Source organism: Neopelma chrysocephalum, unplaced genomic scaffold, assembly GCF_003984885.1.
Source record: "Neopelma chrysocephalum unplaced genomic scaffold, ASM398488v2 Primary Assembly neopelma1_143, whole genome shotgun sequence".
In the NCBI taxonomy this organism is placed as follows: Eukaryota; Metazoa; Chordata; class Aves; order Passeriformes; family Pipridae; genus Neopelma; species Neopelma chrysocephalum.
The window spans coordinates 1,752,074-1,776,376 of NW_020897805.1; the positions used below are offsets into that span (position 1 = coordinate 1,752,074).

A 24,303-nucleotide genomic window follows, 5' to 3' on the forward strand; every position below is an offset into this window, starting at 1 on the left:
CCCCGGCCGAGGCGCCGAGGCCCGGCGGCCCCGGTGGAGTGTCGCGTTGGGCCCGCCGTGCCCCGCGCCAGGGGCGGCTCCGTAGAGCCCCGGAGCTCCCGGGAACGCGGCAGGCGGGAGCGCCCGCACCGCCCGCGGCCCGGCGGGGGCCGGCGGCCTGCGGGGCCGGGCGGCTCTCGGCGGGGCCTGCGCTCCTGGTGCCCGGGCTGCCCCGAGGGGCCCTCGGCGTCCCGGTGTGGTGCGGCGGCTCCCCGCGCTGCGAGCCGGGCCGGCGCTCCCACCCGGAGAACCGAGCGCTGCTTTTCGGCCCCGGTGCGCCGCGGGGCAGATACCCCTCTGCAGCCTTCCTAATCTCCTGTAATCCGCGGAGCCTTCCCCTAGTGTTTGCGCCGTGCTGTTCAATCTTCCATTCATTCGAGTTTGGTAAAGCATGGTCGTCCTTTGCGGAGACCCGGCGGCTAAGATTGGTTCGATTTGGTTGTGAAACTTAGTGGTGGTCTAAGGAAGGAGGACAGGAAAGGAAATGGCATGATCCGACACAAATGTAGTCTTGAAAAGGTGGTTATGCAAGATGGCACTCTTGCTTTCCATGTAGATGCTGCTTTAAAGGTGTTTGTTTTCTGTTGTTGGAGTTCGCTTTCATTCTTTCAGGGCAATACTTTTTATGGAGGACAGTGAAGCTTAGTTTCCTTTTTTTAGATTCGGAATGTACTTGAGTATTTTTCAGTATGTGTGTGTGATGTCTTAGCTCTGAGATCTTTGTCAGAGAGACTTTGCAAAACCATCCAAACTCGGCTGTAGTTGAAGTTCTGTTTAACCTTACTGGCTGATGGAAGTGGTTGATGAAACATAGGTGAATTGCTTACACCTATGTCAGAAGTTGTCCACAAGAGTTAATATTTTACTATCATGTAAATATACAGATTTTTTTCAGTTTAGTGCTCAGCTGATTTGTAGCCACTAATGTGATAATTCCATAAAAATATTTCCCGATCTTTTCTGTTACAGGTTTCTGTAGTCAATTTTACCAAGAGTTGGGGGGATGTTGGACAGAAAACACCATCTGAGACATAACAGGCAGTTATTTTTTTTGTTGTTGTTGTTTACAAGCAGTGTAAAACCACACCACTAGAATGGGAGGTGACTGCTGATTTTGTACTAAAGTCTTTACTGTTTATTAATATGAAGTTGTCCTGAGTAAGTTTAGGGAACTTTGGCTTTAACTTTTTTTTCTTTCCACCAAACTTCTAGTAGAGTAGGTGTTCCAGTTATGGAGTGGATAAAAATGTACGTAGCCTAAAACTTCAGAGCCTTCCTCTTTAGAGGAGACTTACTTTCAGTCACATATGCACACTGTCTGTAGAAGCATAAGCATTTCTATCCATTTTTATGTGGAACAGATTCTTGCTTCTGAAACTACCCCTTTCTGCTTGAGGCTACACCACTCAGGATTCTTTAGTGCTATAGACAGACTGTAAAGTGGACATTGATATAAAGAATATGTAATTGCTTCTTAATATGCTGTGACATTCACTCCAGGTTCCAATTTCATGGATGAAAGCTGAGTTATAGTAGTGAACAGACACCTAAAGGATAGTTTCTTTAATGAGTTGTTTGGTGCTTGTACCTCTTTGAATGTTTTTTTCCTACTACTGTAGGACTATATTATCTTCCTGTAACACTTATTATCAAAAGAAGGGTCAAAAATCCAACGAAGAATTGATGGTTGGCTAAGGAAGGGCAAGGTACAAAGAGTGACTAACAGTGATCAGCAAGGTCTCCACAGAAGAGAGAAAGTGGATGTTTCTTGTACTTTAGGCTTGAAAAGCTGTGTTAGGGTTAATTTGTGAAGATAGAGCTTGTTTTTATATATTCAGCAAAGATTCATTGTTAACATAGAAAGCACTAAAAGACAGTGTAAACTGGGCAGTATGTATTAGGAAAAGCTAATTCTGACCTTTTTTTGTTTCTTGCGAGTGATGGAAATTGTGTAAAGCGTACTTGTGTAGAGGAAGTCAGAGCAGAGAAATTTTGGATGAAAGATGGTCATAGTTACAATGTATGTGAAGAAATCTCATTTAGCATTATAAAATGCTTTTCAGTCTTATTCCATATAGTCCTATTCTTGTCTTCTTCCTTCTGGCCTCTTCTCTAAACTTGAAACTCCTCATGTAACTTTCTAAGCAATTATACTTGTGCAAAGTTCACAGGATTGAGTCAGATGACTTTACAAGTAACATGCATGTGCAGGTATCTAAGAAAGAGGGAAATCTTTTACTGTGATTTTGTTGGTGGTGTATTTTCAGTGACTTTTACCTCATCAGGGTTGCTCTTCAGAAGCAATGGTCATAACTGAGTGTTTTTCAAATCTTTTCCTAGAGCTTTATTACAACAATAGAGATGTGAATCAGTCCCACCAGGAGACTTCAGTCAACAAAGAGTATAAAATGTTATTGAAGTAAAAATATGATGGTGATGGCAAGAGTTGGAAATAGTGATAGTTTTAAGGTTAGTCAAGACTAAGCTGGTTTTTTTTGTATTCCATATTTAACCACTTTCACTCTTGTAACTTGTATGTTGTATTGTACCTTGCCTAAGGTGATGAATTGGCCTAAAAAATGGGTTTAATGTGGCCCTTCTTTAGATGCACATAGAAGTGATCAAACCTTAGATTCATTTTGAAAACTGTGTCTTATACCTTTCATGGACTGTTAAATGTTTCTGGCAGCAACTCAAAATGCATAGGTGCATTTTGAGAATATGTCCATAGATGAAGAAAATATTACCTGTGGTGTGACAAGTTGAGAATCTGCCCGGGCAGAAAGACAGAGTACCACACCTTACAACCAAACTGGAGTCGGTTCCAGTGTTGCCATTTGGATTGATTTGGACAAATGTAAGGGAGGCATTTGTTAAAATGGCCCATGTGCTTCCAGATTACTTGCCAGTCTGTGATTTCCAGAATATGAGCTTCTCTTCCAGGATTTTCTATAGAAAAAAACAGTTTTTATATCTGAAAAGAACTAAGTGTTCCATGAGTGCCTGTAGAAGACCTGGTAGTCAAGCTGTCAGTGAAACAAAAGCGAGGACATCTGCCTTTTCGAAGATTGTTCTTAGCACCAGAGTCTAGGTCTTTATAAGAATAGCAAAACTTTGCTACTTCTTCCAGGAAGTTGTAGCATGGAAGCATTAAAGGCACAGTGGGCAATATTCTGAATTGGTCTCTGAGGATGCTGATTGTCCTCTTCTGTCCCTTCTTCCAGAAGAGAAATGTTTGATTTCTGTGTTCAGAAATGAAGTAGACATATTTCCTTCAGTTTCAGCATAATAATAGGAGGCCATGCTGTTGTCTTGGGTTGTGTGTGTGTGTTTGTTTTGAGGGGGTTGTTTGTTTGTTTTTTAAAGTATCAGTCTCCCCAGAAGCTGAAGCAAACAAGCCTCTTCTTTCTCAGGACCAGTAGAAAAGGCACTAACATCTTTCTGAAGGAAAGTAGTTTGTTGTATGCCTTTCCTCTAGAAGTGAAGAAGAACTGATGAGATCGAGCTTTTCAGTTTCAAAAGGAAGTTAACAGTGAATGCAGACCATAAGAAATGATGAATATGCAGTTTTCAGTCATTTGGGAGATTTGCTCATTGAAACAAGCTCATATGAATCACTAGGTTTTTTTACAGCAGACCATAAAAACTGCACTGTGGTCTGATTCATTTGGATACTAAGGAATCTGGAAGCTATTGTAAAAGTTAAAATATTCTGGCCTCCAGTATTCCTGTGTATTTTCCTCCCATCAGTTTGTGGCTGATCAGCACTAGTTGTCTCTCTTCTATAACAAACAGCTTTCTGGTAAAATTGTAGCTGTGTGACTGTTTTGACTAAAACTTCTATGGTCAACTACCTTTATGCAGAGGAACAGAAAATGGCATAGAGCGACTGCTTCGTGCTTTGCAGAAAAGTTGTTGTTTATGGTAATGACCCCTTGTCATAGCATTTTTCTTGTAGTGTCAGTCCTGCTTATTTGAGCTTTGTGTATCGTAACTGCTGAGTAGTAATATCATGATCAACACCATGTGTTAGTATTATGTTTGCCTTAGTTTTGGTAATATGTCACTACATGGAGAGGAATATCCTCAGTATTTTTATCCAGTGAAATGGCCTGTTTTCTTCATTTCTACCTGTCTGGTATACGTCTTATTTCTGTGATTCTCCGCACCACCACCACCCTTCATGTCATAAGAAAGAGCATAAAATTCTCCCTTTCTCCATATCTCTTCAAGTGACCAAGTTCTAATTTACAGATACATGTTTTTTGAGTGGAAACAAAATGAATGTTTGATACAATTTACTTGTACTGGGGAAGAAGGAAAATGGACTCATTCGATGACAACTGTCTTCCGCCTTCACAGAGGCAGATACTCTTGGCCCATCCCTTGTGGTATTTGCCATCAGTGATGAGCAAGCATGCCACTGGCCTTATGTTTAGAGCAAGTCCAACAACCGAAATTATGACACAGCCTTGTCCTCAGCTTCAGCACTGAACTTGTTCTTGAGTCTCCCTCCTTAACCCTCTGCCAGTGTAGAGCAAGCATCAGCTTGTGCTGTGGTGGAGATTAGCCTGTGCTGGCTGGCACATGGGGTAGCCAAAGGTCTGAGGTATATCACACCAAGCTTTCAGGTGGGACATTGAGTTAGAACCATCTCCTTTGTGTAGCTACTTTTTCCATAAAAGTGCCAGAGATTATCTCAAAACTCTTTTTCTCTGTAAGTGGTGCATTAAATCAGCTTACCTCTTGCTTTTGGTGTTATTGTGGAGAGAGCAATAAGCTGACAGATATTACCTGCTCAGGCAGGAAATACTGAAATTCACGTGACGGGGGGGGGAAGGCTGAAAAGGAAATAGCAAAAGATTATCAGGTAAGATCACTTACTGAGTATACACTCACAGCAGTTAAGTCAGAAGTGGTTTGCAGGGGACATACTTAAGTTCTTGTCCCATCATGCTTTAGAGAGAAAAAAGCATGAAAGATTGATCTTCTGCCCTGTAGTAATTCCTTGTTCAAACATTCCATGTTCCCCTGTTCAGAGATTTCTATGAGTTTAACTTGTGAAGTGTGTCTTAATCTTGTGAGGTGCTGGTACTATATCTGCAGCTCTTTGTGGAGGAAGGACCTGTTTGCAGGAGCAATGACTAGAAGCCAGGTTCCTCGTGCACAGTCTAATAAGCAGGGGCAGGAAGAAGAGAAAGCAGCCCTCCTTCCTTGCCAGAAAGCTCTGCCCAGATGTTCCAAGGTGTGTGGGGATAGCAGGATTCTCTATGCATTCTTCCTTCCCTGTAGCCCCACCTTTGCAGGAGACATTCTCCTGCTTTTCTGTTCGTACTGGACAGGAGGTGGCTGAGAGTAGGTCTGTGATTGCAGTGTGGTGACACTGGTTGCAATACTGGGAAGGAAGAGGTAAACCTTCCAGGGAGCTTGGGAAGGGAGTAGGTCCCAAAGTCCAGATTTCCTGGCCCCAGTCAGGTTAGACTGTTTTGGAGAACTAAGTCAAGGGTGGTGTGGGAAACCAGAATTTTTGAAGATTACACATGATAAACATGACAGCAAGAGAAGAGTCATGTTTAAAACCAGTACAGGCTGATCAAAAACTGTCACACTGCTGTAAGCTGTTGCAAATGACATGTTACTTTCAAGAGCAAGTTACCTTTAAATATTTAGATGAATTCTTTTTCTAAACAAAAACCCTATCTTTACCTTTATACAAAAATGTAGAACTTCATTTATTTCCTTTCATGAAAGTTTAATATCTAATTTCAGAGTAAGTATTAGCAGTTTTAGTATTGACATTTGTCATGTTTACTAGCTATAGGAGGTTAAATGTAGTTTTTATGTTTTCTGCTAGCTTTTTTTTTCTGTAAATAATTAGATCGCTCTGTTGTGATTTCTTTATTTTGCCTTTATTATATGTTTGGATCTGAAAGAATTTCTTCATGCATGTTATTCTTACAGAACTGTAGTTCCTTTAGTACATTTGCTGTACGACCATGGTGTCAGTTGCTGAAATAATTCTTTGGCATCATATTTTTGGTAACGTAGAGAACCAACCTTAGCGTTATTTGGCATAGGCTAATCAGTGTGTAGGCAAACCAGCTTGGGTATTGGTTAACTGCTTGAGTTAAACTGTAGATTCCTTGTAGGGTTTTGCCTCAACTGTCTGGTGGCTGTTGCAGCTGTGTCTCCTCTGTGTTAAGATTTACTGCGTATCCTTAACACACAAGTTCATGATACGGTTTGGAGAAAAGTAGGAGGGCAACATTAGTTTTTTTGCTTTAACTGTACCTTGCATTTTTATATAAACTGAAGTTTTTTAGTAAATAATTTAATTGTACTGAATACTTTTCTTCACAGTGTAGATAGTCTCAGCTGAATAGGATAACAGTGACATGTGGAGTGTGCAAAGGAGCATAGGGAATGCAGAATATTCGTATGAGAAACACAGGATGAAGGAGTCTCCCGCCCATGAAGTCATCTTCTTAATTCTCCACAACTGGAGGGCACTGTGGCTTATCTGCCTGCTTGATACCCTCATATTGTAAGAATTGCCTGCTTGGTTTGGGGGTCTTACAATGACATTTCTGTTTTTCTCTTTATAAAAGCAAGTCAGTCTCTTTATACAGTTAGGGGAATTGGGAGTCTGTCTGTTCAGCTAGATTTCCTGCATAAGTTTGCTAAGAAATGTCTTTCCTGTCTCTGATGCTCTGTTTCAGGTCTTTCACTTTTGTGTAACTCCTTTAGTGCCATCTTTGCCTGTGATGATTTTCCATTTTGAACATCTTTCTTAAATGAACATTCTGACTTTGGAATATCTTCTTTTTCTGAAATTTATGTACATAACAAGGACTTTAAATAATCTATTGTTAAAAAAAAAAGGCTAGAGCCCCCTGTGTTGGTCCTGTTCTAGATTCTATCAAACACTTGCAGCAGCTGCCTTTGTGGATGCTGATGTGTGTGTTGCTTGTAGCAAGGAAATGTGATCCAGTAAACTAACATAGAGGTGAAAGCTGAACTTGTTCAGTGTTATGTTAAGGAATCACTCATCTGTGTCATGAAATCTGTTTTCTGTTGGTCTGATACTCTGAGGTGGCAGTAGTTCATAAGGTTTCTCAGGAAGCTTGATAATAATCTGCTGTGGAATAGCAAATGATGGTACTTTTATCTTAGATGATGATCACAAGTCTAACCAGGATGAAGCACTGAAAAAGTCAATTAGAAAACACAGTTTCTGAAAATACAGGTTTTTAACTAGCTCTTGTAAAGCATTTATCTTACTTGAAAAAAATTGCTGTGCAAGAGTAAATTACCACTGATGTTTTACCTTCCCAAGTATCTTAGGAACTCTCATTAATGTGAAAACAATAGGGAAGTCAGCCAGTTTGGTTTTATGTCTGCTAAAAGCCATTTTTCCCCCCCTTTTTGCAGGTGAGATTAGTTTGGGGATGTGAATACAATGAGTGTAAACCAGCAAGCTCACACGGGGCCTCCTTACGGGCAACCTCAGCCTGGATATCAGGGATACCAGCAGCCTGCCTATGGAGGACAGTCATTGCCAGGGGTTCCTCGGTCGCAATATGGAGCTTATAATGGTCCGACGCCAGGATATCAACAGCCAGTCCCTCCACAAGGTACTTCTCAGTCAATACTTTAAGATTGATAACCTGTGAATTGTGGTGTGCATGACTTTTTTTTCTGTATACTTCCTATTGTAAGTCTTTTTTGTGGTAGCAATTATCTTTTTTTCTGTATGTTACTTACATGATGTTAAAAATCATGTTCTCCTATATTCTGAGGTTATTGTTCTGTCACTTGTCCAGTTTAGTAAGGCTTACTCTTGTTTTTAGTAGCTCATAAAACTAACAAGCTGAGAAACAACCTGCTTTTCTCTGTATGTCTGTGCCCCCGTGGTACTGAAGCACTTGATTTGAGCAGTCTTCCTGATGAGGTTATGAGCAGTTAGGGGCTGCAACAGATTTATAATTGAGAGTGCCTTACATTATTACATAGAAAGATCTGCACTCCATCCTGAAAGATTAAGACATACAACTCTAGGCAGAAAGTGTATTTGGAACTATTTTCTCTAATGCCTTTAAACTCAATAGACAGTTTTGTGGACATGTGGCAAGCTTATGTGTTCCAGAATTTCACTGATTCTGCGGGATCATATCCCTTGTTATTTTTGTTTGTTAGAAAGAAAGAAAATAGTTCAACTTTTGTTCTCCTGTTTTCAAAAGAAACGCTGACTTAAAATTATTAGAGAAATTTGTGAATTTTTGTTTTCAAGTACTTGAATTGCTTTGGGAAATTAATAGTGACTTTAACATCTGAAATGTAGAGGAGAAAATACTATTGCTTTGAATAGAAGTGTGTCTGCCTTTTCAAATCATAGTGATGAATTCAGTTTTGCTGAAATAAGCATAACATGAACTTAAAAATGTTTATTTGGATTTCACATGGGTATTCTATGGTAATAAGGACTATGCTGATCATACTAACGGTCTCCATATTATTCTCCCCTACAAGTACATCTTGAATCTTTTGCAGCTTACTGAATTTTAAACCAGATTCAATGAGAAGGATAGAACAATAGAAGTGCCTGTAGTTCTCTTGAAACTAATGGAAGTGGGAGACTGAAATTTGGGTGCTGAATAAATACACTGTGGGACTTTTGTCTGGAGTTAGTAGAGTAATGAAGTAGAAGAGTTAAATGTGGTGTGGTAAAGAATGAATTATTCAGTTGCTCCATCTTCCTTTTCTTTCCTTAATCCTCTTCCTCCCATGCTCTCAATAAATCTCTTCCAACAGCACTTTTAATCTGAGAGTTTTGAACTAATTTCACAAAGGGTTTGAATTCCTATAAAAGTAGTGAAAATCAGCTCTGAGCAGAGGAAAGAAACCCTGTGGCCTGGGAAGGCAGAGGCAGAGCTCTTGAGCATTGAGTGCTCTGTTTGGCTGCTCACTGTAGCCATTGTTTCCTGTCCAGTGGAAGGAATGGGGAGAAATTGGACTTGCTTTAGTGACGGAGAGAAGGGAATTCAAAAAGAACAAAAATTAGTACAGATTTGGAAAAGTTTCATCGGTGCAGCTATTTATAAAAAACAGGTTTTGGCTGTTAGCAATGCGAAGAATGTTTGGGGTGTTTTTGAAAAGAAACTGATTAGCATCTTCCATCAGATACTTCAAGAATTTTTAGATTTTACAAGCCTGGAACGCATTTATTTTTAAGAGAATTAACTTTTTTCTTCTGGATTATTTCTAGTTTCCCTTTTTAAATTTTGGAACAGGAAAAATGTGGTTCATGACAGCTCAGTAAGGACATACCTAGATACCTTGGTAACATTCACATGAACTTGTGCAGATAAAAAATGCAGGCTTTGTTTGTGCCAGTAATGATTGAAGATGGTGTGATGTTGAGGGCAACAAGGTGGTCTCACTTGGACAACAAAACTGTATTGCACTACTCAAGTTATGTCTCATGTACTTTATTGATATATCAGGCAAAGGCCAACCATAGTTTGTGGAGATGTTTCTTCCATCTTTCCTGCTGAGACCATCCTTCCTGGAGTTAGCAGACTGTATTAGGGAAATCTCAGTTGTCAAGCTGTGCATTTTGGACCTGTTACTGCCCACGATTCCTGTGTTTAGAAGGAAGGAATGTAAAATTTGGAGCACTAACATAACAGCCAGAAGTTGACTTGTGAGTGGCTGCTGAGTATGACATCCAGGTGGAACTGAGAGTCAAACAAACAACGTATTACCAGAGATAGCAGATGGGTGATAGTAAAGATACTGACAGTTATCCTTTCTACCACCATCTCCATCAGATGTTTATTGCAAGTCTTTGTAGCAAGACCTTTTGTAGCTGCATAATGTAGACAAGAGAGAATTAATTTCAGAGGCACTAGAGCAGCAGGAATTTAGGGAACACTGACGGGTAAAAGGAAAACTGCCAGTGTTATTCTGTGATCTCAAATTAGTTTTCTTAGGGGTTTATTTTGAAAATAACGATAAAATTGCTTGGAGGACTGAGTGGAGAAGTGATGGGAACAGTTGCCAGTCTCAGGCAGGTAGTCTTTCTCATATGATTTATGTGACAATCCCTAACTCTTAACTAAATGGAATTGTGGGAATGCCGTGGCAGTGATGGTAGTCTTTCTTGGGACTGGAAGTGGAGTGCTGTGGTGCTGTCTGAAAATAGCTGCTTCTTGCTGTGAGAAGGTTGAAAGAACCAGGACAATTTTGCCCCATTCTTTCAGTTAGTCTGTTTATTGGTTTCCTTCTGATGAGGTCATGCAGCTAAAAGTGCAAAGACAATTATCTGAATACCAGGAACAATTAGGCTGCGGCTGGGTTGTTTTACTTTGTTTATGAAACTGTTAACACTTGTATTAGTGTAAAGACAGGAACTATGTGGGTAATATGTTAGGCATGGTAGAACAGAGGGAGTGTAGCTTAAGGAACAATGTGGTAAATAACATGAATTTTGGGTATATGATATTTTTTGCACTGTAGACTGTCCTTAGCATTGGAAACACTGTCTCTTGGTGCTTTCTCTCAGGCTTGATTTACTGGTGTATTCTGTCTTTCCAGGTTACTTTCCTTCCTTGGGGTTCCCTTCGAAGGGCTCTCCTGTATCTCTCAACTCTGACAGTTCTTCTCTTGCACCTAATTTCATAGGTAAATGGTGTCCTTTCTGTGGGAGTGTTTGTGCTGTCACTTCTTCTGTGCCAAATTCCCATTTAATATGAATACTTATCTCAGAGGTGTGGGTACCTGATTATTCAGGCAGAGGTGGGTGGGACACTTCCCAATCTATTTGTAGGCAGCATTCCAGAAGCATAAATAGGATATGAAGAAATAATCCTAGTAGAAATCCCTTATGCATGCAGATTCATAGATAAAACCTGACTTATGACTAATGTTTTCTGAAGTCTGATTTCAAAAGCTGAATTGGCCCATTCAGGTTCTGTCAGGTAAAATCCTTAGTTTAAAAGAATGCAGTCTCCCACTTGAGAGGGAAAGTGAGGTTTGAAATGGTAACATTGCAAAGAAGTGTTACTGGAAGTCATAAGATTTTTATAGCTTCTGCTTTCATTTAAGGGAAGAAACAAGTTTTTAGCTCCCTTGGCTATACTTAGAAACCAAATATATATTAGGAATAATTATGATTTGAAAAGCTGAGACTTGAATAAGGAAATATTTTTTCAAAACTAGCAATCAAGATGTAAGAATTAGAAATGCTGCAAGAAATCATATTGTATTTTTCCTTCTTTCCAACTAGCGGTATTTTGGAATAGCTATTTCTAGCGGTGTCCATTTGTTCAGAAGATTAGGATGTTGGAATTGAAGACCAGATAGTCTTGGGGATTTGAGGAAAATCACAGGAATTTCCCATTTTGCTGTAACCTCGATTTTGAGGTCTGTGATGAGAAAGAGCAACATCTCAAAGATGCTGGAAGGGGAACTTGAGTATTCTTCAAGAATAATGAATCTTAGGCTAATAAACCATTAGATACCTATACGTGTTCAAGTGATTTTTTTTTTTCAGTGACTGTTTGAGCAAGGGTAATGGTTACAGAACTATATTTGTGACAAGATCTAGAAAATGAATACTTCCAAAGCTTTTTCTGAAGCAAGCACATATTTGTCAAATGGTATGCCTGCTAAGTTTGAGGGGGAAAAAATTAACTTAATTTGTATTTAAAAAAAGTGTAGGATCCCTCCAGAAATTGGATTAACTATGCCTTCAAAGACAAGAGCTGATAAGGCCAAATAGTTTACATGAACTATCAAAGAAAAGAAATTGCACAATAGATGGTAATATAGCAAATCAACTGGAAAGGTATCACAAAAGACATTCAGAAATAACACACAAATGGTTAGAGATCAGGAAATGCTTAGCCAGAGAAACAGTAAGACAAAGGTGCTGTAATAGTAGTTTAGAAAAGACAAGATTTAATGAGAGGAAGGTATATAAAAATAGTAAGTGTCTCTAGGAGTAATTAAATCCTAAGTCTCAAAATGAAGGACAGGAGGAGGTTTAGTAATAAAGAAAAGAATCCAAGAAATTATAGGTTATTCATGCAAGGCCTAGTTAATTCCTTCCTTGACTTACATCCCCAAACTTGCTAAGAATTCCATATAGCAGATACGAGGTTTCAACTCGTGTATTTTCGTCTTGCTTTGGGGTATAACTTAGCTGTAGAATTGAGAAATGGCTCCCCCTATTTCCTGTTTTGTAGTGGTTCCTCACAAGGAGGCTTCTGAGTCCCTTTTAAACTTGCCATGCTGGTCACTGTCAGTGGCACAACAGTGAGTGTGTGCAGCCCTGGTCTCACGGGGCAGTTTATTTAGTCATCTGTGCTTAATGATACCCCATGCATGAAATAGGTTCCTTTGTGGTTAGCATGCATGGTCATACAGTTGTTCTAATTACCAACATTGTTAACATAGTATTATTAAAATAGAAGCTTATATTCTCTTTCTTGGAAGTAGGAACTGCAGTTGGTCTGCTGGTATTGTATCCAATATTGTGCCCTCTGTGGAAAGACTGATTTCTGAGGCAAATATGTTTGGGCTGTGACTGAAGCAGCTCAGTCTGAAAGATGGGAAAGTATTTGTGTTAGCCTTCAACCTTGAGAGGCTGTAAAGAACAATCTGTGGTGGCTCCCATTATGTTATATATGAATGCCATTAGTCAAATGTAACTTTTGAAAACTGAATCTACTTGCATAACCTGCTTACCTTACAAGTAGGGAAAACTGACCTGTAATGAACATGAGGTTCCATGTGAACACTTTTCTTGGTCTGGATAAAAATAATTGGACTTGGAGGGGGAAGAATTCAGTAACTTACTGACAAGATGCTTTTTTTCTTCATAAAAGATGGAATTGTCTTTTGAAGACCCTCCATAGCACGTATTTCTGCTTGATCTGTCTGGAGATCATAACTAGTGACACTGACTAAAAATATTTGTGCTTTCATTTTTGCTACTTCTAATATAGCTGTATAAATTACTTGTTGCTCATGGATTATTATACAACAATTCTGCACTTGGATTTTCATGGTAGTTGGTTCAAGTCCTTGTTTCTCTAGTTTGTGATAGTTTAATTTTCTTTCCTTATATCTGTAGGTTCATTAAGAGCCCCACCAACATCTGGAGCTCCCCCTCCAGCCTCTGGAGCATCTCATCCTTCTGGCCACCTGGCATACAGTCAGTTTGAACATGGAGATGTGCAGAATGGGATTCCAGCCTCAGCAGCCCCGATGCAGAGGTACATACAAGAAGAGCAAGTTGTAACAAAATCCTGCCCTAGTTGACCTATGCTAGGTCTACATCTTTTAGATCTAGAGCAAACTAAATACCTTGTTTTTTTCTGTGGTGGATATTAACTTTCTTCATTACCTTGTTACTGTTTTGGAACAAGATTATGTGTTAGAAAATAAGTATCTCTGGAGATTAAAAACTTCTGGAAGGGTATAAGCAGATGTCACTGACTGATCAAAGTCTCCTCCAAAGACCTTTTGTGGTAGTCATTTTCCCCTAAAAAAAAAATTCTGATTCCCATAATTTGTCTTGTCTTAAAACTATTGCATCCACACAGCTATTGTGTTTGACTCCTTGACAGTGTGAATTGATCTCTGGAGCATGTTGCTGTCACTGCTGACTAATTTCTTAGTATTGATTCTATTCTGAGTACTCTTCTGTCCATTACAGATCCCTGAGTTATCTTCAACTAAAGCTCTTCAGTGTCTTCTCCAGAAAGACACTACCATTACCTCAGTGGTGAAAGTGGCAACAGTCCTGCAGAGTCCAAATCTTTTGAGGAACAGAACATTTTTTACATAGCTGTGCAGGTCTTACTGTTGCTCACCCTATAGATTCCATTGCAGCATTTCTGATTTGTTGTGGTAAAGAAAATGGAAATCATGGAAATATAGAATTTGTATTTTAAGAGCTAATAGATTTTTTTGATGAAAGGTATTCAGATCCTTGCAGGATATGTAATTATTTTTCCAAAACTCAGTTACAGCACTTCATGTATATAATTAAGACCCAGCGAGTGTTTATTTGGTAGAACAATTTTAAAAGACACAGGGAATGGTAACATCTTGTATAATGAGGAACCAGTTAAGTTTATCATCTTCCTTCCCAGGCCACCTGCTTCCCAGCCGTTCCTGCCAGGCTCAGCATCCGCGCCTGTCAGCCAACCGTCTGCGTTCCAGCAATATGGGCCCCCCCCAGCCAGCGTGCACCAGCTCAGCAATCACATGGCAGGGATGACAATTGGCACTGCTACAGCCTCTGCTCCTCCCCCAGCTGGACTGGGATATGGTAAGGTTTCCTGGCTACAGAAATGTGCTATTGATTTTCGTTTTTGCTGGTAATTTAGTAAAAGATTTTTTCTTGTCAATGATTCATTGCCATATGGTTAAGGGAATTGTCTGGGTGTTGATATCTGCCATAGTAAATAGTAGTTTTCTTAACTAATAATGTCATAATAGGGGAAAACTGAACTGAGACCATTGTAGGGGACAGTGCAGGAAGCACTGCTGGACCTAAATAACAAAGGAGAGTATCAGCTGTCCCTAAGTAAGCTGTTGGAGAGTCTACATGCCTTGCTACTGCTGTGTGGCAGCCCAGTCAAAACAAACAAACAAACAAAAAAACGGAGAAAGGGCCCCATAAATCACAAAGGGCTGAAATCACTCTGAATGATTCCGTGAAGGGTTCTTCTGGGAGTCAAGAAGGAACTTACTTCAACAGTATAAACTGAATTAACAGTATAAATTGAATTTAAATATATGGTTCTATTGTATTAGATCTACAATCTCATGCTATAGATCACAATAGTTTTTTTAATTGAAGACTAGAGTTTTGTCTTTAGTATGTGTAAGCTGGATTGACTACACTTTTTTTAAATTGTTTTGCTAAGTACTTTTTAACAAGCATCTTGTATTGTAAGGCAAATTTTGCAGGAAAATTAGGAGTAGATAGGGAAATGCAGATTTCTTCAGCTTTTTGGCAATGTGCGTTTGTCAAAAATTATCCTCAGAAATAGTACAGTGGTAAATACAGATGGTGATAGTTTCATGCTATTAAAACCAAAAAGCTCAAAACCATTCTTCATCTACAGACTCCAAGTGTGGAGTTAGAGACAGAAACTTATTTTAATTCAAGAAATTCATAGATAGACTTGTGGTGGTTCTTGTTTTGTATATTCCTGGCTTTGCTCCTTTTTTCTGGCCCTGAATCCTGAAATGTATTCTGATTATGTAAAATAAGCAGCTCAGACTTTGAGAGAGAGAACAATGAAAGAATTACCAAGTGTCAGATCCCTTGAAGGATTTTCAGCTCTCAGATCAATCTAGGAGGATGGTCACTTAAGGTTTGTCTCTGCTAGTATTGGAAAATTGATCTGAAGATGAGAAAGTGGTAGACCTGTTTAGGTAATCTAGAGCAAATGGGTCTTACTTGCATCTTAATTGTCTTGAGAACAGGAGAAAATGGTATTATATCTTCTTTTATTCTTACCAGGTCCCCCAACATCGGTTCCCCCAGTCTCAGGAAGCTTTAGTCCACCAGGATCTGGTCTCTACACACCTTACTCTGCGACCCAAGGACCCCCTCCTACCAGTGTGCCTCAGGGTCTTCCTGTGGCACAGCCTCCATTTCCTGGTCAGACAGTATCAACTCAGCGCCTACCTACTCAAGTCCCTGGTTTTGCCCCACCTCCCCCTTCTACAGGGGTTGGACCTTCCTCTTACCCTCCCACCACAGGTGCCCCAAGGCCACCTGCCATGCCAGGCCCACCACTGCCTGGGCAGACACTTGCTGGACCACCGTCATCGCAGCCTAACCATGTAACCTCACCACCACCTCCATCAGCTATGTCAGGGCTGCACCCTGGGCCTCCCATGAGTGGCCTCCATGGACCGCCTCCTCCCACTCACCCTCCTCAGCCAGGATACCAAATGCAGCAGAATGGTGAGTATTCCTAGTGTTGGAATTTTAAGTTATGTGTTCTCTGTATTCTGCAAACTGAGAACTAAATTTTGGGTTTGTTACTTGGCTCCTGGCTGCACTTCAGCACTTCTCTCTTGTTTCCCTGTGCTCATGTCTAAGATAAACAATAGCATGTGTCATTCTAAGGTATTTTATCATACAGGTGTTAATCAGATTAATGTAACTAAAGGAATCCTAGCTTACTTGACCGAAACCTGTTTAATTATTAGTGCCATAATAATACCAGCATTTGTTATCAGAATTTTATTATGGACTTTAACTTGATATCTGCTACCTCATCTGTTAAAAAATAGACATCCAAATACTGAAAAGCCATATTTTTTATTTTTTAAATTGGTGGCGCTGTGCATATACAATGTATATGAGAGCAGCTGTTGAACATTGAAAAAGGAGTCGCTGTGTTTTCTCCTCTAATTCACATAATCGTATGTTGCTCCTTGTAGCAGCTTGCACATTTTGAGTGTGCTTAGAAGTAAGACCAGATAAGCTTTCTGAATTATCAACAGTTTTGGCTGGTTTTGAATCAATAACACCTACAGATAGATAGGATAAAGTAATCCTGTGCAAATGTTAGGATTGAGAATCCCATCCCCCATGCAGTTTTGCACAACTGGCCAGGTAAATTACTTAAGCATATCTGTCCAAATTCCTATAAACTGCAAAAATACTCATGGGTTAAATCATGCTGTTATTCTGTAAGTGACTGGAATTGTCTAAAATAATATGAAATAACTACAGGTAGTTACAAAACAAAAGAGAAAATCACACATTAACCTCTTACTGTAACCTCAGACCAGCCAAAACTGCCCAAGACAACTCCTTGCATATCTTTAATTTGAAGAATTAGAGGTCATCCACTAGCTTATTTGGCTGTTTTGTGTGCACTTTCTATTAGACAGTTCTGCATTTAAATGTTCATAGTGCATGATCTTAATGTGTATTGTAATCATATTACTCTAAAAATAGTTACATTGGTGTGCTGGTTTTGGCTGGGGTAGAGTTAATAGAGTTCAGACTGAAAATGTGTGTTTCTTTAAGTCTAGTTTTGAGTACTGTATCCATCAGTTTATTGGATTGTTGGTAGAGATGTACGGATCTAAGCTGAAACACTGTGACAAATATATTTAATACTAATTAACTGAAAAGCACATAACTCTATTGTTCTTGAGGGGTTTTTTATAATGGCAGGAAAAGTGGGAAGTGTCTAACGAGGAAACACCTAGCATTAAGCCCCTCTTTGATTCTGATGTTCCTTTCTTGTTAAGGTTCCTTTGGGCAGGTGAGGGGTCCCCAACCAAACTATGGAGGAGCCTATCCAGGAACACCAAATTATGGAAGTCCACCTGGGCCACCACCTCCACCAAAACGCTTGGATCCAGATTCCATTCCTAGCCCTGTAAGCTTACCTTCTTACCAGCATCACCTCTTCCATAGTGTGTTTGCATAAAACAGAACTGACAAAAACCAAAGCTGAAAACAAGCTGACAAAAACCTTGTTCTGAAGAGCATCAGTCTGTTTTCCTGCTCTACTTTTCTCTCTTATATCCATCTTCTTTTTTTATGAATAAGCCTGCAGACAGTATTTTTCTTGGTAACTAAAGAGAGGCACTGCATATGGAAATCACTGCTCTAATTCCTCAGGTCTTTTTCTGTACTGTGTTACCTTCTGAGAATCCTTGAGGGCTTTTATTAAGCTTGTTTCTCCATATCTGGATTCTTGCATTATGACTTTCCAAGGTGAACTAATTTCAGGTTTTATGGTGACAGTCTATGAACTGTATGATCCACATTTAAAATATGGTTAGTAGGAGGTGATCTTGGTGCTTTTCCTATAATCTACCAAAAAGCTGGTTTGTGGGTTTTTGGGTCATGAAGTCATGATGCTATATCATTCAATTATGGACAGCTTCTCAAATTGGGATTATCTTTCAGAATGAAGGTTCTGAGAAAGGATGAACAGTTATATGTAAAGCTTAGCAGTGATGACTAATATTAAGCCTGGCAGTATTATTGCCACTAGTCTACTGTGCTGTTCCTTCCACTGCTGCTGATGCTGTTCTGTATTTCAAAACTGTGAAAATAATTTAGTCTTGAGTTACATCTTAGATCTGATGTTTTTCAGAAGTTACTTCCACTCAAAAAAGATTATCTGTTTAGATTCCAGGTTTATGTAAAGCTTATGGCTGGGGGTTTTTTTGTAGAATATGTCTTGAATTGCTTGTCTGCCTTTCTTCTCTTCCACTAAATGGATCTCAAATGGCTTGTGTCGGTTGCCTTCATGTTAACATGTTCTTAAGGCATAAATCCCCAGTTTCTAACCAAAATGAGCAGGTGAGCCCTTGCCTCTGTTAGCAGTGTGTTCAGAGCCCAAGCCCAATGTCATGGCAAGACAGGTTTTGGGGTCAGTGTATGCTGCAGAAGCTGATGTGTCCTGTTGCATGAACCAATATCCAAATGTATCTAATTCCAGCGCTACAGGTTTGGGTAGAGAGAAGTAACACTGTTACTTTTTGGTTTATTATTCTCTTTTCTTTCTTTCTCTCTTTTTTTTTGTGGCACTCTTACTTTTTATTAAACAAAAAGCAACTTAATGAGCTGCCACCCCAGCAGAAACCCAGGCACAGAATAGACCCAGATGCAATTCCTAGTCCAGTAAGTGCTGTATGTATGTCAATTGTAGTCTGTGTGTTGGTGACCATCTGTGCATGCCTGAAACCTGAACTTCACCTCACTAACCCTCCATCATTAATCTTTAACCCTTTCCGGCTGTCTTCTGTTTGCCTTATCAAAATGAGTAACATTACACCACACGAGGTTGTTAAAATCTGTGATAAATGGTGAGGCAATAGAAAGCAGAGTGTTTCAGAAACAGATCATGAAGAATGTCTCCCCTTCTTTGTCTGATCTTTGGGATATCACCTTCATCAGATTCCAACTGGCATTTTCAGTGGAAGCCAATAGTATAAATGTGCATACGGTGTGTGTCTCATACACAGCATGAGCCTGTGTAGCCATGTTTTCTACCAGTCTGGATCAGAATTTGATTACTGTTCTTGTTGATACACCAGTATTGGGCCAGTGCTTTGAAGTTCTAAAATTGCAGATGAACTGTTTTGTTTTGATGTTAATTCCTGATATAAATCTTCTAGTTGCTTAGGATGAGGCATGGGGAGCTATAAACATTCTCTCATTATCTGTGCTCATACATAACCATTAAATTTTGAATTTGAAAATTTAATGTTTATGTTAGAGAATCTTACATAAAGAAATTAAAAAGCAGCTACCTTTTGGATGGGAAGAAAAACAAAGCACGTTTGGCTTTTTGTTACCCTGCGTTACTTCTTCCTCATATAGTCAAAGTTCATCATGTAACAGGTACCAGTGGTGAGATCACCAACATCAGTCAGTCTGTTGACTTTTGAAACGAGAATAGATTTATCCTAGAGTAGTCACTGTCTGAAGCTATGAGAGGCTTTCTGCTGGCAGCTTGGAATCCATAGTGAGAGAGTGGAAGTTCTGCCATGCTAACTTCTGCTTTTTAGAATTTACTGTAGACAAAGGCATTTGTGTTTGGTGGCAAAATAAGATCAGTCTTTCATTCAGTTATCACTATGGAAATACAGTTTAAACTGTGTACAACTAAATTCTCTGTTCTTAGGCAAAGGTCAGTGGATATTTTAGTAGATTAAAACTGTTTAATAAATTTCCATTATCTTAAGCATATTTGCAATAATGAAGAATTTGAAATATTAAGAAATTTAAGATTTTTACAGGCTTTGAAGTTTAAGTTTAATTCATTGAAAAGTCTACTGAAACTTCACTTTCCATGTCCCCAGAATTCAAATCACAAACTCTTGAGCACCACAAAGTAATGAAGACTTTCACCTGAGCTTGCAAGCATCTGTCTTTAGGTCAGAGTTACAGTGGTTAGAAATAAATGCATACTATGAAAATAGTGGGAACATAACAGAAAGAAAAAGCCAGGTTACCTATAGACTTCAACTTGAGGATTACAGAAGCTTCTAATTTTAATTTGATTAGAATCATACAAGGGAATACTACCAAAAATTCCTTTCTTGATCTGAGTTTGGCTTTTATGAGTTCAGATCAGGCCTTAAAACATAAAATATGCTGCTACTAAGAATACTTAGGGAAAAATAGTATTTGCAGCTTGTAATTTGTTGATAGTCATTAAGTACTGTTTGAAATCAAACTGAGAGGTGACTGCTTGACAAAACTTACTTTCTTTAGACTTCTTATTTTTAGAGATAGTAGTGTTTTTCTCCAGTCCCCTTTTCATTGCCTTACAGATTTTGTACTTTACAGTACTTTGAAACCAAGCCTCCAAGTATTAACATGGTGTTTTCCAACATAGATTCAAGTGATTGAAGATGACAGAAGTAACCGTGGGTCAGAACCATTTGTCACTGGAGCGAGAGGGCAGGTCCCACCTCTTGTTACTACGAATTTCTTGGTCAAGGATCAAGGTAAATATTTTTCTTTTCCTAAACAAACAAAACACAAACCCGAAAGAGTCAGTGACAGAACTGTCCCTGTCTTTAAAGAAAAAGTTTGAGGAATTATTTCAGTTGCTGGGGATGTGTGTTTTACCAACAGAAGCTTAGTTTCAAGTGCTGTGTTGATTTGATCTCAGTTTAGGTTCTGATTTTTTGGTAGCTAGTGATCAATTTGCAGGTAAAAAATGTTTTCCAAGGCAGATACCTAGGACCAGCATTAGCAGAGATATCAGAAAGCAGCAAATGAAGCCTCTTCTGGAGAGCAATATACACAACAGTTCGGAACTGAAATTTGCTATCAATATCATTAGAATGGGATGGGGAAACTGTATTTTTTAAAATTAAGTGGAATGTAAATAGAGAAACAGTATTTCACCTTCTAATCTCCCACAATTTTTTTGAGTTTTAAAGTTCCAGAAGAAAATGCAGAATCTGATTCTATGATCAAGTGTTTTACTCTTCAGCCAAAATTACAAAATCAAACAGTAGAAAAGTTTGAGTAGAGTTTTCTGTCTACAGTATGTTTGTCTGCAAAAAGAGTGAAACAGGAATGCCTTTTTAGAGGTATAGGTTGGTGGGGAGTCAAGTTCATTTGTTTTCAGTTAAGAACTTCTATTATATGTAGTTAATCATAAACAAGTATTTTATTTGAATTCAGGTTTTCCATAGATTGAAACTGATTGTTTAGATAAGCTCGTAGTATCTGTCTATGGCTTGACAGCGCAACTGAAGGTATCTTTGTTTCTGCTCTTGAATATAAACTTAACTTGTACTGAAATTTGTGGGGATTTTTTATTTGTCCCCCAGGTAATGCAAGCCCCCGCTACATAAGATGCACATCTTACAATATTCCCTGCACCTCTGATATGGCCAAACAGTCCCAAGTTCCCCTTGCTGCCGTCATAAAGCCACTGGCTACTCTGCCGCCGGAGGAGGTGAGAACTGTGTGTAGGGTTACACGTGCCCTGCAGGTACTCGGAACTTGCCAGGAGAATGCTGTTAGATGACAGCATTTAACAGATGTGTTGAGAGAGCATGTTTAGGTAATGAAGTCTAGGTAAACCTTGATTCTCCAAGAGGTGTGTGATAGAGATCTGTAAAGCAGAAGAATGCTGTGTTTAAAACATTTAATATTTTGATTGCTATGATAATTTCAGCTTTTTTGCAGTAGCTGTCAAGCACTGTGACTAAATAACCAAAGTACTAGGATGGCCACAAAGGCATACACTTCATCTAATTTCAGTTTCTTTCTTAGTCTAAAGTATTTAAATGGCTACTAATCACAGGTGTGAAGTCTTTTCTAGAATGCCAAGTTGTGCAGTTAGGGGAGAATGTATGAAACAGCACTGGTTAAGCTGCCAAGTGTGCATGCACAGCACTGTGGGGGATGACAGCACAACACTGAGTACGGGGCACTGCTGAACTGCACTTGTGTTTCTGCCCTTCCCTCTACAGCACTTATTTCCTTCTAGGTGTAATGTGTGGTTGGTTAGCCTTTTACCCACTCATGTTTGATTGCTGAGAACATGAAAGCTTCAAGACTATTACAGAGTTAGACATTTTGTTCAATAGTCTAAATGCTCTGGCTGCTGCGTAGATTTAGCCTGGAGCAGTGTCGTAAAGACAAATAGCCTCATTAAATTTGGATACATACGTCTGCAGTGTTCTGTGCCCTGTTAAACCTAAGTTTAGCATCTGCTGAGGAAAGCAATTTTGTCTGGGCTTTTAAGGGTGTTTTTTTCCTATTGCATTTCATTAGTGTTCCTAAACTATGGTCTGAATTTCAAAAACTGGTCTGTGATAAAACTGAGCTGTGGCTGAAGTTTAAAAGGAGCACAGAAGGAGAATGTAGTCTTATCTGAGAAACTTGGAGGCTTGTGGAGCTGCATGTTTTTAGAGAAGCTTTAGAAATAACGAGTTGTTCGGCCCTCTGGTGTGTTTAGGCTTTGAACAAACACTTGCGGTATCCAGAAAAAACATGGCTAGGATCAGAAAATTGCTCTGGAGACCAGTGAGCTTCTACTATTTGGAAGTTCTTTATGTTGAGGGCAAACTCCCTGTGGAGGGGCCTTTCCAACAGATGAAGACTCAGCTGTTCAAAGCAATAAGATTGTAAATAGAGCTAAAGCTTTACGTAGCAGTAATGAGAGGATAAATGTCTCATGAAAATAATATCTCATGAAACTATAGCATTCAGATAAGTCTAGAATATGTAAAAATTTAGGACCTGGTTGCCAAATACAGGACCTTTGCCCTACGTTAATGCAGTGTTCAGAAAACCAAGCTTGAGGCTTTGGAAAGAAGTATCTCTGTGCCTTCTAGGAGTAAGTGGCTAGTAACAAGTTATGCATAGCACTGCCTGTTTACAGCAACTTTGTAGTTTGCTTGCATGTCACAGAGGGGAGAGGCTGAGGAAAAAGGCTGATTGTGTTGAAGTACAATACCAACATTGCCTGCCATTCAGAAAAACTTCAAAATTTGTTTCCTCTGAAGAGGTCAGCCTGTGCTATAGGAAATGAGAAGCTCTGGCTATAAAACCATTGTACTGTCAATAAATGATTAGTGGGGTTGAATGAAAGATGTGACACATCTGTGGTATGAAGAGGAAAGTGACTGGAGCATTTGCTCAACTCCTGCTCAGTGAATATATTGTCTATTAAACATGACCAGAGGTTTAGGGTAACTGAGAGAATTAAGACCAGACACATTTTACTGACAGAAAATTTAAAAAGAAGTAGTTAAACTTTCTTTTGAGCTACGTTCATAATTATGAAGGGTGCTTTGAGCTATGGATGCAACCTGTAACTTTTATGAGTTCTGTCTCAATCACTGTAAAGTGCTTCCTGCTCATTCTGATGATGAGAAGCTGCAGAAGTTGCCAAGAATCTTATTCTGGTTTAGATGCAAAAAGGTTATATTAGCAGTAATAGTTCAAAAATGGTATCACTGCATAACAGTTTTGAGGACTTGCTGTACAGTGGGGTCAAGACAACAAAAACTTTTGAATTCATGGTGGGATTCAAAAATAAATCTTATCAGGCAAATTTTTTAAGATAGATATTCTCTGTTCTTGAATGTATACAATGCAATGACTGGCTTCACTTTTGTCGAAAAGCTTGCTTTTTACAAGGGAAGGAAATAAGAGTTGAAGAGTTACTTTTTTTTTTTTTTAATGTATGCTCACTCCCGTTAGCTTATCACAGTCATTCTTTCAGTCTTTTTTGTACAGTCTTTGTGTCTCTGCAGTGTTTTGCAGTTATGTTCTTCAAACAGGCTACTGACAAAGTGGGATAGCCCATTAATGACTCACCCACAACGAACTGCTGTGCTAGAGCTTGAATTGGAAAGCATTTATGAAATACTTGTTCAGGCTTCTCTCATCCCCTGCACACTCTCCCACAGTTGCCAAAGTGTTAAATCCTATGCAATGTACAGGGAGGTAGTTTTAAGCTCTGCATTGTGTGGTCACTTTTTTCTCATCATCATGTGACCTTTCTTTTCATGTTTTTTTCTCCTGCTTCCACAGACCCTTCCTTATTTGGTAGACCACGGAGAATCCGGTCCTGTCCGATGTAATAGGTGCAAAGCTTACATGTGCCCTTTTATGCAATTCATTGAGGGTGGAAGGAGGTTCCAGTGTTGTTTCTGCAGCTGTGTCACTGAGGGTAAGATTTCTTCTGGAAATCAGTCTGTAGGCTCTGTTGGAAAGGTCTT

The 24,303-nt window shown here is 39.3% G+C and overlaps 1 protein-coding gene across 5 annotated transcripts in view; it reads left to right on the forward strand.

The window, feature by feature from the left end:
- The window catches only part of SEC24C (SEC24 homolog C, COPII coat complex component), a 38,908-nt gene that overhangs the window by 502 nt on the left and 14,103 nt on the right, over window positions 1–24,303 (forward strand). The window contains exons 1-11 of one of the 5 annotated variants that reach the window (XM_027700259.1): window positions 363–558; window positions 7,471–7,673; window positions 10,636–10,722; window positions 13,178–13,319; window positions 14,202–14,380; window positions 15,584–16,033; window positions 17,338–17,468; window positions 18,656–18,724; window positions 20,448–20,559; window positions 21,397–21,524; window positions 24,116–24,254. In XM_027700259.1, the coding sequence (XP_027556060.1) occupies window positions 7,499–7,673; window positions 10,636–10,722; window positions 13,178–13,319; window positions 14,202–14,380; window positions 15,584–16,033; window positions 17,338–17,468; window positions 18,656–18,724; window positions 20,448–20,559; window positions 21,397–21,524; window positions 24,116–24,254 (1,612 nt within the window). In that variant the 5' untranslated portion in view covers window positions 363–558; window positions 7,471–7,498. Of the gene's footprint in view, window positions 1–362; window positions 559–2,405; window positions 2,509–7,470; window positions 7,674–10,635; window positions 10,723–13,177; window positions 13,320–14,201; window positions 14,381–15,583; window positions 16,034–17,337; window positions 17,469–18,655; window positions 18,725–20,447; window positions 20,560–21,396; window positions 21,525–24,115; window positions 24,255–24,303 lie in introns of those variants that run through there. The other 4 variants (XM_027700260.1, XM_027700258.1, XM_027700261.1 and 1 more) reach the window with 4 other exon arrangements.